General features: G+C 44.4%; 1 protein-coding gene across 2 annotated transcripts in view; it reads right to left on the bottom strand.

Annotated features, from left to right (window-relative positions):
- The window catches only part of ryk (receptor like tyrosine kinase), a 35946-nt gene that overhangs the window by 12557 nt on the left and 10556 nt on the right, over positions 1 to 12833 (bottom strand). The window contains exons 2-9 of one of the 2 annotated variants that reach the window (XM_028961407.1): positions 7989 to 8110; positions 7785 to 7884; positions 7526 to 7657; positions 6993 to 7043; positions 6708 to 6843; positions 5229 to 5329; positions 2654 to 2737; positions 491 to 616 (exon numbers count right to left, since the gene is read on the bottom strand). In XM_028961407.1, coding sequence (XP_028817240.1) covers positions 491 to 616; positions 2654 to 2737; positions 5229 to 5329; positions 6708 to 6843; positions 6993 to 7043; positions 7526 to 7657; positions 7785 to 7884; positions 7989 to 8110 — 852 coding nt within the window. The remainder of the gene's footprint in view (positions 1 to 490; positions 617 to 2653; positions 2738 to 5228; positions 5330 to 6707; positions 6844 to 6992; positions 7044 to 7525; positions 7658 to 7784; positions 7885 to 7988; positions 8111 to 12833) is intronic. The other variant, XM_028961408.1, reaches the window with a different exon arrangement.

Genomic DNA, 12833 nt, shown 5'->3' with positions numbered 1-12833 from the left:
TGCAGCGAAGATGAGAAAAGCGCTTGTTTCTTCATATCCTGTCTGGCTTACTTTGACTGGGTGGTCCTCAAAACCCAGTAGAGATAGATCTGGATCTTTCCTGGGAGTTTCATCATTTCTGAGAACTCTTGTGCCCGGAAAAGTGTGACAATTTACTAATACAACAATGCAGAATAAATAAATAACAATGCATGCCATGCATTGTTAAATGATGCCCAGATAAAACAGCAGACAGGGGTCATGGGAGTCCAGCTGTCCGAGCTGAGAGATGAGAACTTTCTCACGGCCGCAGTGAGTCCCAGACGTGAGCAGGGCATGGTGCATCTACCACTCCAGCTTCATGTAAAGTATTATTTGCCGTGTGTAACTGAATGAGATGGTTATGGAGTGAAATTGTGACTTTATTGGGACCTCGTTGAACCCACGGGACTGACATGTTGAAACTCGACACATGAAGGAAGGTGTGTGTGTGTGTGTGTGTGTGTGTTACCTTCATGCAGCACGTCGCGCAGGGTAACCCTCTCTCTAGAGATGGCGATATCTTTGACCTTTGCTTTGGCCTCCAGCAGTGTGACACTCCTCAGATCATTCTTCTCGATGCGAAGAGAAGGATAGCCTTCAACACAAACATACTGCAAATGAACAAAACTCTCTCTCGCGCGCACACACACACACCTTCAAAACAAGCAGCCTACTTTCATAATTTACATTTACAGCATTTATCAGACGCCCTCTTCCAGAGCGACTTACAATCAGTAGTTACAGGGACAGTCCCCCCCTGGAGACACTCAGGGTTAAGTGCCTTGCTCAGGCACACAATGGTAGTAAGTGGCATTTGAACCTGGGTTGTTACCCGCTAGGCGACTACCACCCAGTCATAATCCGCAGGGATGCGTGAACCTTTTGGTAAAAAGGTGTACCGCTGGTTAAGCCTCTGTAGGTCCCAGTCACCTGCCTCAAGGCTCCCGGGATTTATTCTGCATCAATTCCATAACGCAGGAAATCATCCGTTTACACTTGGCACCCCTCAGCAGGCCAGAGCACAGAGTGTGGCTTGACTCTGTTTACAGCTTGCATCCATGCTTACGCACACAATGCCGGCGGCTGGTATTTTATCGTCTTGTATGTGTGTTTTTTCACATAATCCCATAATTAATGTTGCCATTAATTAAAGTGTAGTGTTGAATGTGTACTTTAGGAGGAAAGGAGCGTTTATAAAGTGTAGAACACAGAGGGCAGTGGCTTCAGGGGAAGTAGAACAGAAGTTTGAAATAAAGGAACTTCGAAACCTTGTGGGGTGCACTTACTGAAACATGAAAACACAAAAGCCCTGCAGGCTATGTTGTGGTTTACAGTGATGTAACTCCAGTGTCTCCCAGCGCAGACTCAAACGTGTATGTGTGTTCAAGGTCCGTAAGTGCGCTGTGGGGATTTTCACCGCGAGTCAGAGCTGGCGTTACGTAAACCCAGTAACCAACAATTCCCAGCTAGACTTCGGCCACTGAAACACCCCCCTGACACAAATGAGCGGGAATTAAGCATCTCCAGGTACTTCTGAACCAATTGAGAACTTCCATTCTTATGAGGAAAAGGTAGTTTTCCACTCTAGGCCCCTGACACATACACATTAACACTAACACAGCGGCCATCATACTAGTGATGAGTACTAGTCAATCATAGTAGTGATGAGTAGGACCTGCATGGAATTTCAGTGGGATGTTTATTTGTCTACATTTACAAGCTTTCAAAGACTTCAACCGAACCCCACATGGATTCAGAATGCTTCTTCATAAATATGTATTTGAGACATGAATTTAATTTGCAAACCAAATATGTTGGATGAAAAAACAATTCCCATGTAAAATAATATATAGAAAACACAGAATGCATCTTATGGCCAAAGCACTCATAACAAGAAGCCATTTTTACCATAATCATATGTAATTAAATTCCTGGTAGAATTACTTTGTTCCCAGATCATTTTCATTGGCCTCAGAATACGACCTGCTGATCAACACTCACCAGCTGATTTCTTTATAAGAAGTTCAGGTGTGTTTATACTGCCCCCTTTTGGACAATCTGCCACATCTGACTCAAACCATTCATTCCACAGACTAATGTGAGCCTGGAGCTCAGGTATCATGCTATTCCATACCAAGATTCCAGGAACAACATTTTCCATAAGAATTCTACAACCCATATAAAAACCATTCATGTCCAAGTAGAATTCAAAAGGAAGGTTTTAAGAAACACAGAAAGCCAGTGTGTAACTATCCCAATTCTCGGGTGACGTGTAAGCCGTTAGTAAGCAGTGTGAAGCGTTACGAGGTGATAAGTGCCTGAAGAACTAGAAGCTCAGTGCCTTTGTCATACGGTGTGAATTCAGCAGGTCTGCCAGGAGATGGCACGTCACAAAGCAAAACAGGAATCCCAATACCAATCTGATACTTGGGGGAAATATGTATAAACTTACAATATCCTGTAAGGCCGCACAACAGTATTTGTCTCACGGCCTGCAGGAGACTGATCAACAACACGGTATGAACTCATGTCTGGTCTGTATCCACGGTGGCTCTTTAGGCGATTATTGGCCACCAGGAGAGCGTTAAGTTTGCAGGCGGTCAGATGTCACAGGGGGACCAGAGGGACTTACTTTTAGACTCGAGGGGAGGGGCGCCAGGGTTGGGGAAGGAGGCAGCAGCGAGCTGGAGGATGGGTGCAGAGCCAGGGTGACTGTCTGATGGAGGAATGACAGGAGGGATAAGGAGAGGGATGGAAGAGAGACAGAGAGAAGTGCATGAAAGTTGAGTAATGATGATGCTGCCACAGCGACACTCCAGGCAAGGAAGGTGGGAAGAACAGGGAAAAATAAAAGAATGCAACCGAGTGGCTGAGGTGATGATAGCCAGACGTCCCCTAGAGGGCGACAAAATGCAACAGACCAACTCGCTCAGACGAACAGCACTCACATTACATCAAAACAGTCTAAAGCTACGTCAGACACAATCAAAAAGCACAGCAGATTCACTAAGAAACTGTGGCATTCCATTAAATTTGCATGTGACAGAGTTGCTTCAACAGAGCTCCATGCTGCCCTTTCCTTGTTCAAGATGCAATTTTACACTGTGACGCGGCCATGGGTAATAACATTTTCACCGTAGTGCTGCTCTCCATTTCGATATATATACGAGACAGGAAATTGACAAAAAAAAAAAAAAGAACCATTCATCAGAGCCGGTGCTCAGAAGGGCACCGTAAATATGGCCTCGCTAAAGGTCAGCCTCAGAAGGTCTCTGAAACCAATCATCTGACTGGAGTCCTCCCAGCCCAGACAGCCCACCCCTGACTTCTAAATAGCCTTCAGAAATAATGAGCTCCAATTTCCGCCCAATCACCACCATTAAGAGCGCCGGCAGTTAGAGACGCTAAGAAAAACATGACAACTCGGCACAGGGAGTCTAAATGGCTTCCTATCTTCCTGCTTCGGGTATCTGCCGGTGGGGAGGATGAACGAAGAGGCCGGGACCGTCCTGTCAACATTCCTGCTGCCGATTTGTTAAATTGGTGTTATTTCTCACACATTCCTCACTTGTTACATCTGCTTACAGACTCGTTTGCCACATGTCCCATTTTACTTCACAGTCTTTGAGCTCAGAACTGACTGTCTACTTCAATTCATTTTTTAGCGATCCACACTCCTTTAATAAAAGGTGTCTTTTAATAAAATATCATTTGGAGCGATGTAATTATAGGTAAAATGGACAAAATATGTGGTACATGAACTGGGAACGAGCCCTGTGTTATTATACATTAGTAGAACCTAGAATCTCAGACATCAGAATTTACTTATTACTCTGCAGTAGCCTTGTGCACGATTAAACAACATTTAAGTGTGAAGTGTGGCTGACGTAGCAAGATCTTGCAAAAAGCTGGAATGAATGCTGTATGTCCAAAGCACCTGTTGTTGAAGCGCCAAATTAGAGCACGAATTCCCAAGTCAAATATGACGACAGCCACAACAGCAGCAGCAGAAAAGCATTTTTTAGGAGATGAACAATTACTACATCATTAGCCCATTGTTAATATGAATATTTTAGCACCTACATCACAATGTCTGTAGTGTTCTGATATTCATAATCCTGCATTTTACTGTGAAAATAATAAACTGTGACAAAGGTAGTGCTATTGCAACACTACTGATGAGCTGGCAAAATAACAAAAATATTTTATTTCAAGAATTGACCTTATAACATATGTTTACAGCTTTTATGTGTGTGTGTGTGTGTATGTGTATATACACACACACACACACACACACACACACACACAGAACCAGGTAATTCTAAGAATGTACAGTATTTGCTTTATTAAATCATAATAAACAGACATCTAAAACACTAGACACAGTTGGTCCACACACAGTCAGTGGAACGGAAACCTTCTGATTCTCGTTTAGCTGATTTGATCCATCGACTCATGATCAAGTTTGGCGCTGACATGTGTTTGAATCAGGCTTGGGGTGCAGACAATGCTGAGCATGTGACTGGAGGGTTACAATCCGCCTGGCCTCACACACGGAGGCGTTGGGGCACGAGGTATCCCTGCAGGGTGTGTCTGGAGGCGCTGTTACCACTGCAGACGTACAGCGCACTTCTACACTGGCTCTTAAAATGGTCCATATCCAATATGGATCAAACATGAAGTGCTACAAACGTTTAAAAATATAAACACAACACTGACAGTTACTGTTAGATAAGAAAAAAAAAATCAGGTTCAAATATGACCTGCAGCCCAATAAATATAAACAAAGCAGTGTTAACTTGCCTTGATTCATCTGATTATTAAACATCGGATACAGGTATGTAAATGGTCAGGACAGCATCCCGTAACACCACAAACCTTCTCAAATGTGCTATATTACCGGCTACCTACTTACCTAATGATGCTCTTCTTCTCGGTATGGTGGAGGCGGAAACATTTAATTCCTCTCCCTGAGCTAACGTTGTATCTGATAGCATTACACTAAACAAGCTAAAATTAATTCCGTTTAACTAAGTACTTGTTTAATTTGTCATACTGAAATAAATGTGTGTCTGATACATGAAGATAAAGCATGTTAAAAGATACATTCTTCTTCTTCATTTAATTAATTCAATTCATTAGCCTAGTTGGAGGAGTGGGCAGTTCTTATGATCAAATATATGGGGGTACCGAGGGAAGAGTCTTACTGGTTACGGGCGCTGCATTGTTGGGCGTGTCCGCCCGCAGGTACTGGGTGGTCTGGGTGGAGGGCTGGGACAGACCCTGGGAGCTCCCGCTGTCACTCACACTGAAACAGAAGAGGGGAAATGTTTTCTGAATTAATTCAATAAATTATTTATTTATTGCCATAAATAAATAAATTGATATAGTTGTATAGATACAACTAATACAGGAAATGCCTTCATGCACTTGATTACAGTTTCCCCACGTGTACAAATGAGATTCAAAATGCAAAATGTCAAGTCTCCACAACATGCCTTACTCTGCTCTTCTCCCTGAAGCTTGAGTGCAGTTTCAAAAACAGGCTGCATAAAAGAATGCAATGCAATATAAATTAAGTAAAGATGGCCACTAAATGTCAAACAGCAGCACATATTTTTCTCCCATCAGAGGCAGAGCCGCTCTGCCTCTCCCAGCCAAGACAGGGGATGAAGGTGGTTTCAGTCAGCCCAATTAAAGCTGTCACCCATTAACTGAGGAGGTTAAATGCTTGCTGGGGGTTACCGGGTAGAGGCCCTCTCAGCTCTGGAGGAGCCACCAGTGACCCCAATCATGCGGTAATGCCATTACAGGCTCCAGCCTAGAGAACGGACCGCGCCTCAGGCAATGAATGGTGCTATTTGAGAGGAATGGACGGGAAAAAACAAGCCTTTGGCACATGCATTTTAACCCAACATGGCTTTGGAAACTGTCCCCACACCCCTCCGTAGGGGATAACAGAAGGTCTGTTTGAGCCGAGGACTGAGGATGTCAACTCCATCTGATGCCTACATGGTCAAAGGCTAACAAGGCTGGACTGAGTGGTTTGATTTAATAGAAAATTCATAATTTCATGACCTGACTGGCCTCTGATATTGCATTAAATAAATTGTGCAAGGATTATAAAAACCCAATGGCCCCACAGATGGGGGAGAAAAAAATAAATACATTTCCAAGGGGACGCCACAAATTCAACGAATCATGTGAAAGCAAATCAATGAGAATTCGTTTGTGACCTTGCTTCAGTTTGCACCAATTAATTCAACTAGAACAGCTGCCAGCAGTTTAATCCAATTAAGACAACGACGTTAAGAGATGTCAAATGGGAGCTTAAATGGAATCACATAGGAGAGTGGCCTGCTGCTCGCACGGACACCCAGGGCTTGTTCACAACATCATTCATCTAGCAGAAGGCTAACAGACCCGTGTTCCATTTATTGAGAACATTATTGCTTTTTTAAAATACATTTTTTACTGTGCAGAGAGGTCCCAGAGTCCAAAAAAAAAAAAAAAAACACCTTAAATAAATCTGGCTATTTATGAAGATCTTCAAAATACTTGTATCACAGAAAACAATCACACATAAAAGGATAGAATCCTGGACAATCATGTCAGGAAGTCAACAAAAGAGCCATCAGAGCCTCTCTAAGGGAACATCTGAAGAGCTGATGGAGAAGGACGCTCACCTGTCATCCAGCTCTATTCTCTTCATGCTGTGTAAATGGAGCACAGCGAGGATGATGGCGACCAGGAAAATGACGGCACAGCACACGCCCACGCTGATGTAGAACACTCGGGTGGAGGTTGTGGGTGGGTCATCCACTGAGGTCAAAACCAAAGAATGCAGGGACACAGTTTACAAGACCAAGACGTCTGAAACTCATACTGCATATTCCAGTGCTTATCAGAACTGTGAGAGAATGATCATTTCGGTAGAGGTTAGATCAAGGCTGAGGAAGGCCTGTGCTTACTTGGTATGTTCTTATTGGAGGGAACCTTTTGAGGATCCTGTGGTTCAAGTCCTGGCAACAAGATTCAAGACCAGTCATGATGGCAAATTTCAAATATTTAAAACTGAGCAAAATCCACCGTAGGTGTGATCAGGGTTTCATTACTAAATACTGAAGAACTGAATTGCATCCAATGAAAAATATACAGAGGAGATTACCATCACACCATGAGAACGACTTGAACGGACATGCAATTTCAAACGCACTAATTTGGCCAATGTAATCAAAACGAGCAGGCAGGAGATTTATCGGTCATTTACAGCATAGAGCATGTGACAGTGCTGTGTAATTCAGTTCTTGAGGCCGGAAATAACCCTTCAACAGTCCTACTATACAGCAAACAATAAAGCTTTATGCATTAGAGCCATTCATTTATTAATTTTATGTCATAACTACAGAATGTATGCTAAATGTTCAACAAATCCCACATTTATACAGTCTTGCTAATCGAATCAACTTATTGTACTTATAACAGCTTAATTAGGGATTCGTACGTTTGTAGCACATTTTCCGACGTTTGAAGTTCAGCACTGTGATGTTGTTGGGATGGATGGTCAGGTTGAGCTGCACCGTCACCAGGGCTTCTCCATCTACCTGCCCTGAGCAGAACAGGTCGACTCGGAATACTACAAACCACCACGGCCACAGACAAGAGATAAGGAGATATGTCAAATTAAGTGACAAAATGTGTCCAGTATACTAAATGCAGATGACAGAGTGAGACTGAGCTATGGGAAGTGGACTGTAGCCCACCAGAGCGGCTGCGAGGCACCTCCCCATGAGAGGAGATGTTGCTCTGAGGAAGGTCCATGGCTGCTGGGTTCTCCACCTGGAAGCCGAGCCTGTATTCAACCTGATCGAGAGATGGACAGAAAGGAGAGAACAGGAGTGATCGGTTACCGATCTGACGCTATTAAATCAGCAGCAGTTTGTAGCTAGGTGAATGTATGTGCTCACCCTGTTCCTGGATTGCCATGTGAAGTGCAGGCTGTTGATTTCGCTGGGAACAGGGGGGATGAACAGGAGGGCATACATGTTCACGTGATCGTCTCTCACGTAGTAGAGCTCGGCATGTACCCCTGAAACACACAGATTACTAATCAATCACAACAGTGCTGGGATTTCACATGTTAAAAGAGTCTGAAGCAAGAATTAAATACAAGGATCTTATACATTTTCACAAAAAGAATTTCCAATACTCTAAGGCAACATTTCATGATCATATATTCTATGAAATTTCTGTACAAAGTTGAAAAGAGAAAAAAAACACTTGAACTCAAATTTACCAAAATATTGTTAACTAAATTTATGTAAGACGACAGTGTTTCTTCCTCCCAAGTCCGCGCAAACCGAGTTAAATAGACCCAATCAGGTTCGGGCATAAATCAGATATAGTTTACATGAGTTTTAAAAGGAGGCACTTTGTCATACATTCATGTGACAGATTTTTATTGTTTTTTTTTTTCCAAAACTTTGTGTGTTTATTTTGTATTCAAGACCTGGAAAATTCCAGGTTTTTAATGACTGTAAAAATACATAAATACTGCGCCATGGCCATATGATTTACATGATGTGGAAAACGCAACATTCGCACACACCAATGCAGCGCAAACGCCCGGTCAGCTATGGTAAAGGGGGTGTCAAATGCACATATTGTAAATTGTTTACAAAAGCAAAGAGTAAATGTTCAAGCAATTTGTTGAACAGTGATTAAATGTGATTTGTCATATCGCAGATTATTTTTGACCCACTGATGCCATAATCAATCAATTACCTTTACAGCATTTATCAGACTTATAATCAGTAGTTACAGGGACAGTCCCCCCCATGGAGCAATTTAGGGTTAAGTATCTTTCTCAGGGACACAATGGTAGTAAGTGGGATTTCATAGGGCCCTACTGCTCCATATCTGCTGGAGACAGACAGAGAAGGAAGACAGGGTGGAACAGCATACCAAAACACCTAAATTCCAAGACAAGTCCAGATTAAAGGAGAGAAACACAGCTCCAGTCGGATAGATAAAAAAAACTGGCCTCACTGGCCTCTTGCATACAGTCGCCCCAGGAGCTTGGGACTAATGGCTTCTGCAGAGGCAGGAGTGGACCTACAGAGAACAGTGACAATCCAATCCTCCCCGAAAAATTAAAGCCCACAGACTAAAAATACGACTACAATTTCCGATCGACGGAACTTCCCTGGTCTCAGGTCTGGGGGAAATTGCTTTCCATTAAATCTAGCAGAGGTCCAGAACACATGTCTACACTGAGCAGAGAACGAATCTGCAGAACACCCCCTGCTGCACTTCACTGCGAGCCTAAGCTTCAGCGAAGAGGGGACGGATGTGACCCCGCTCTCCTTTATCATCTGCCCCTGCTGTAATTAGTGGCGCTGAAGGGGAGGTTCAGTGGCACCAACAGACAGGTATCTCCACCATTTTATCTTCCGGCCTGAGGGGGGAAGGAGATAGGGGCCTGGGTGTCTAATAGGTCTAAGAGAAATTCCTGGTTGTCCCGGTCCAGAGCCTTTACACAGTGGCCTCCAGCTGAAACGACATCTTGAACAGCCCGTGCTCATTACACTGCTGACCCAGCCTGCAACATGGCTGCTGGCCCATAATGAATTAGAGCAGGATATGAAGAGCACAACTTCGTCACTGCGACTCGGAGCTGCATTATGGGCTGCGCTGAGAAGATAAGGTGACATTTATGGGGCAGTGGTGGCCTAGCAGGTAAGGAAGCTGACCCGTAATCAGAAGGTTGCCGGTTCAAATCCCAAGCCGCCAAGGCGCCACTGAGCAAAGCATTGTCCCCACACACTGCTCCCCGGGTGCCAAAATAATTTTGTAAGAAATTCAAAATTTTAACAAGAAAATTTCAACACAACTGCCATGAAATAGCATTTTATAATAATTTTAGGTCTAGGAACCATAGTCTTGCAAAAAACGCAATGGATGTGGGGCTTCAGTGAATGAAGGCCACTCCCTAGAGGTGTGATGAGGGGAACAAATCTGCTCTAGGGGGGGGAGGAAAAGGAAAAACCACTTCCAGTCAGAATCCCTAGTCAGTATAATGTTTCTACTATGTAAAAGTTAAAAAAAAAAAAACACGTTCCACTACACATTCCTGACAGCCAGATCACGGCATGGCTAAACATGCGGTGCAGACGGAGTAGGAGAGGAAAAGGTGCCGGGGGTGGGGGCACCGTGATCCCTACGTGTTCCAGGGTCAAAGCCCTCTGGCTAAAGTAGGTGGGACAGACCCGATTGGCTGAATGGTAACGGGGCGCTGGGTTCACTCTGACGCATGGGCACGAGCTGCGGGACCTCGCTCATTCGTTTGTGTGCTTGTGCGACTCGGTGGAAGATGTTTCTCGTCACTCGAGCTCAATGAACAACAGAGCCGCGTTCAAGGGAGATGCGGTGAACCGCAAAGAGTTCCAAAACAGAATGATGGAAAGGAAAAAGGAGAGGGAAAAAGGCATGGCTGTGGTTTCTGGTTGCCTTCATGGCGAACCTTCGACCATGAAGAGAGCAAGTTTCGGGGTAGTTCGCTTTTTACACCACCTTAAAAGACCTTGACTGTGGAAAAGAAAAAGCAACAATCATTTTCGCTCAGCCGTATTCTTGTTTTCATTCAGCTTTAAAAACCACCTCTTATCTACAAATTGGCATAGCTGGAGCCCAGCCTGGGAGCAGAGGTGGCAGTGAGGGACGGAGCCACGGGGACAGGAAACCGCCCCACTCGTCTCACAGTGGGGATCCTGGGTAATCAGCCACGGGATACTGGTCTCTGGTAGCCAACAGTTTGCAAACCAAGCACTAGTACAGAACACCTTAATTTTTTTTTTTGGTTCAGTGATAAAGTAGTCCATAGCAGTGTGTTGCATGGCGAGATTTGATTTTAATTTTAACGACCCTAACAATATTATATTGCTGTTTTTCTGTGTCAACCGTCCTTGTCATTTCAACAATTGCTGGATGAATTTAGATCCAGATGAGTAGTTCACTGAGAAAAGGACCTCCCTTTCAATTCAGCAGCTCTTCTGTGTCTGTGAGGCTCACATCACACCACTCTTAAACCCATACGCTCCCGTTTCCATAGCAGCGTGAGAGCACTGAATGGGCCGAAGAGCTTCGGGTCTGAATGATTTGAAAGAAAAAGGAGGTGAACGGGAAAGAAAGGGGGGTTTTGATGTGTGTGTGTGTGGTGCAGGGGGCTTGATGGGAAACCTCAGTACAGCCTCACAGCAACATCAACTGAAACAACAGACCAGGACTGGAAGGAAAAACAAACACACACACACACCAAGCAAGTGACTCACATCAAAGTGACATCTGTATTACAGAATACAAGGGTCCTGTATTTCATGAGTGAAGTCCTTTACAGTGATTAAACGCAACAGGGTGAAGCTGTTCCTTACACACGCCTCCATATGGGAATAAACATCTTGTTTTTATCCATGATCTCTTATGAAAAAGTGCACGTCCACTATCTATTCAAACACAGATCAATAATATTTCACATCAAAAGGATCAGCTAACCAGGGTGGTTGACCTATTAAATAAATTTTATGATATTGTGTTTTGAAGGACTGACAACCTATTCTCACAAATGTAAAAATGAAACCACCTGGTAACAGTGACATCACACCAAACACATATACGCTGTGCAGGCCTGTCATGATATAGAAATTTCAAACTCGATACTACACTGGCGAAAAATGAAGGAAACGCTCAAACAACACAATGGAACCCCCTGTCAATCACACTTCTGTGAAATCAAACTGTCCACTTCATTTTCACATGCGGTTGTGCAAATTGAATAGACAACGGGTGGAAATTATAGGCAATAAGCAAGACATCCCCAATAAAGGCGTGGTTCTGCAGGTGCTGACCACAGACCCCTTTCTCAGCTCCTATGCTTTCTGACTGATGTTTTGGTCACATGCTGGCGGTGCTCTCACTCTAATCTACAACTCACACAAGTGGCTCAGGTAGTGCAGCTCATCCAGGATGGAACATCAATGCGAGCTGTGTCTGTCAGCGTAGTGTCCAGAGCATGGAGGCGCTACCAGGAGACCGGCCAGTACTTGGAGGAGGCCAACAACCCAGCAGCAGGACCGCTACCTCCACCTCTGTACAAGGAGGAACAGGAGGAGCACTGCCAGAGCCCTTAAAGATAACCTCCAGCACAAATGTGCATTGTCAGAAACAGACTCTATAAGGGTGGTATGAGGGCCTGATGTCCAGAGGTAGGGCTTGCAGGACGTTTGGCATTTGCAAGAGAGCACCACGATTGGCAAATTCCCCACTGGTACCCTGTACTCTTTACAGATGAAAGCAGGTTCACACCTGCAACATCCTCCAGCATCACCGGTTTAGCAGTGGGTCAGTGATTGTGTAGGGCGACATTTCTTTGGTGTGCCGCACCGCCCTCCATGTGCTCGCCAGAGGTAGCCTGACTGCCATTAGGTACCGAGATGAGATCCTCAGACCCCTTGTGAGACCATATGCGGATTCGGTTGGCCCTGGGTTGCTGCTAATGCAAGACAATGCTAGACTTCATGTGGCTGGAGTGCGTCAGCAGTTCCTACAAGACACAGGCATTGATGCTATGGACCGGCTTTCCCGTTCCCCAGACCTGAATCTAATAGAGCACATTTCGGACATGTCTTGCTCCAGCCACCAACGCCACATTGCCCCATACAGTCCAGAAGTGTCCAGGCATGTGGAGGCCATACACACTACTGAGCCTCATTTTGACTTGTTTTAAGGACTTGACGCCAAAGTTGGATCAGCCTGTA

The sequence above is a fragment of the Denticeps clupeoides genome, chromosome 19, assembly GCF_900700375.1.
Source record: "Denticeps clupeoides chromosome 19, fDenClu1.1, whole genome shotgun sequence".
NCBI classification, from domain to species: Eukaryota; Metazoa; Chordata; class Actinopteri; order Clupeiformes; family Denticipitidae; genus Denticeps; species Denticeps clupeoides.
This window is presented reverse-complemented; position numbering and strand designations above follow the sequence as displayed.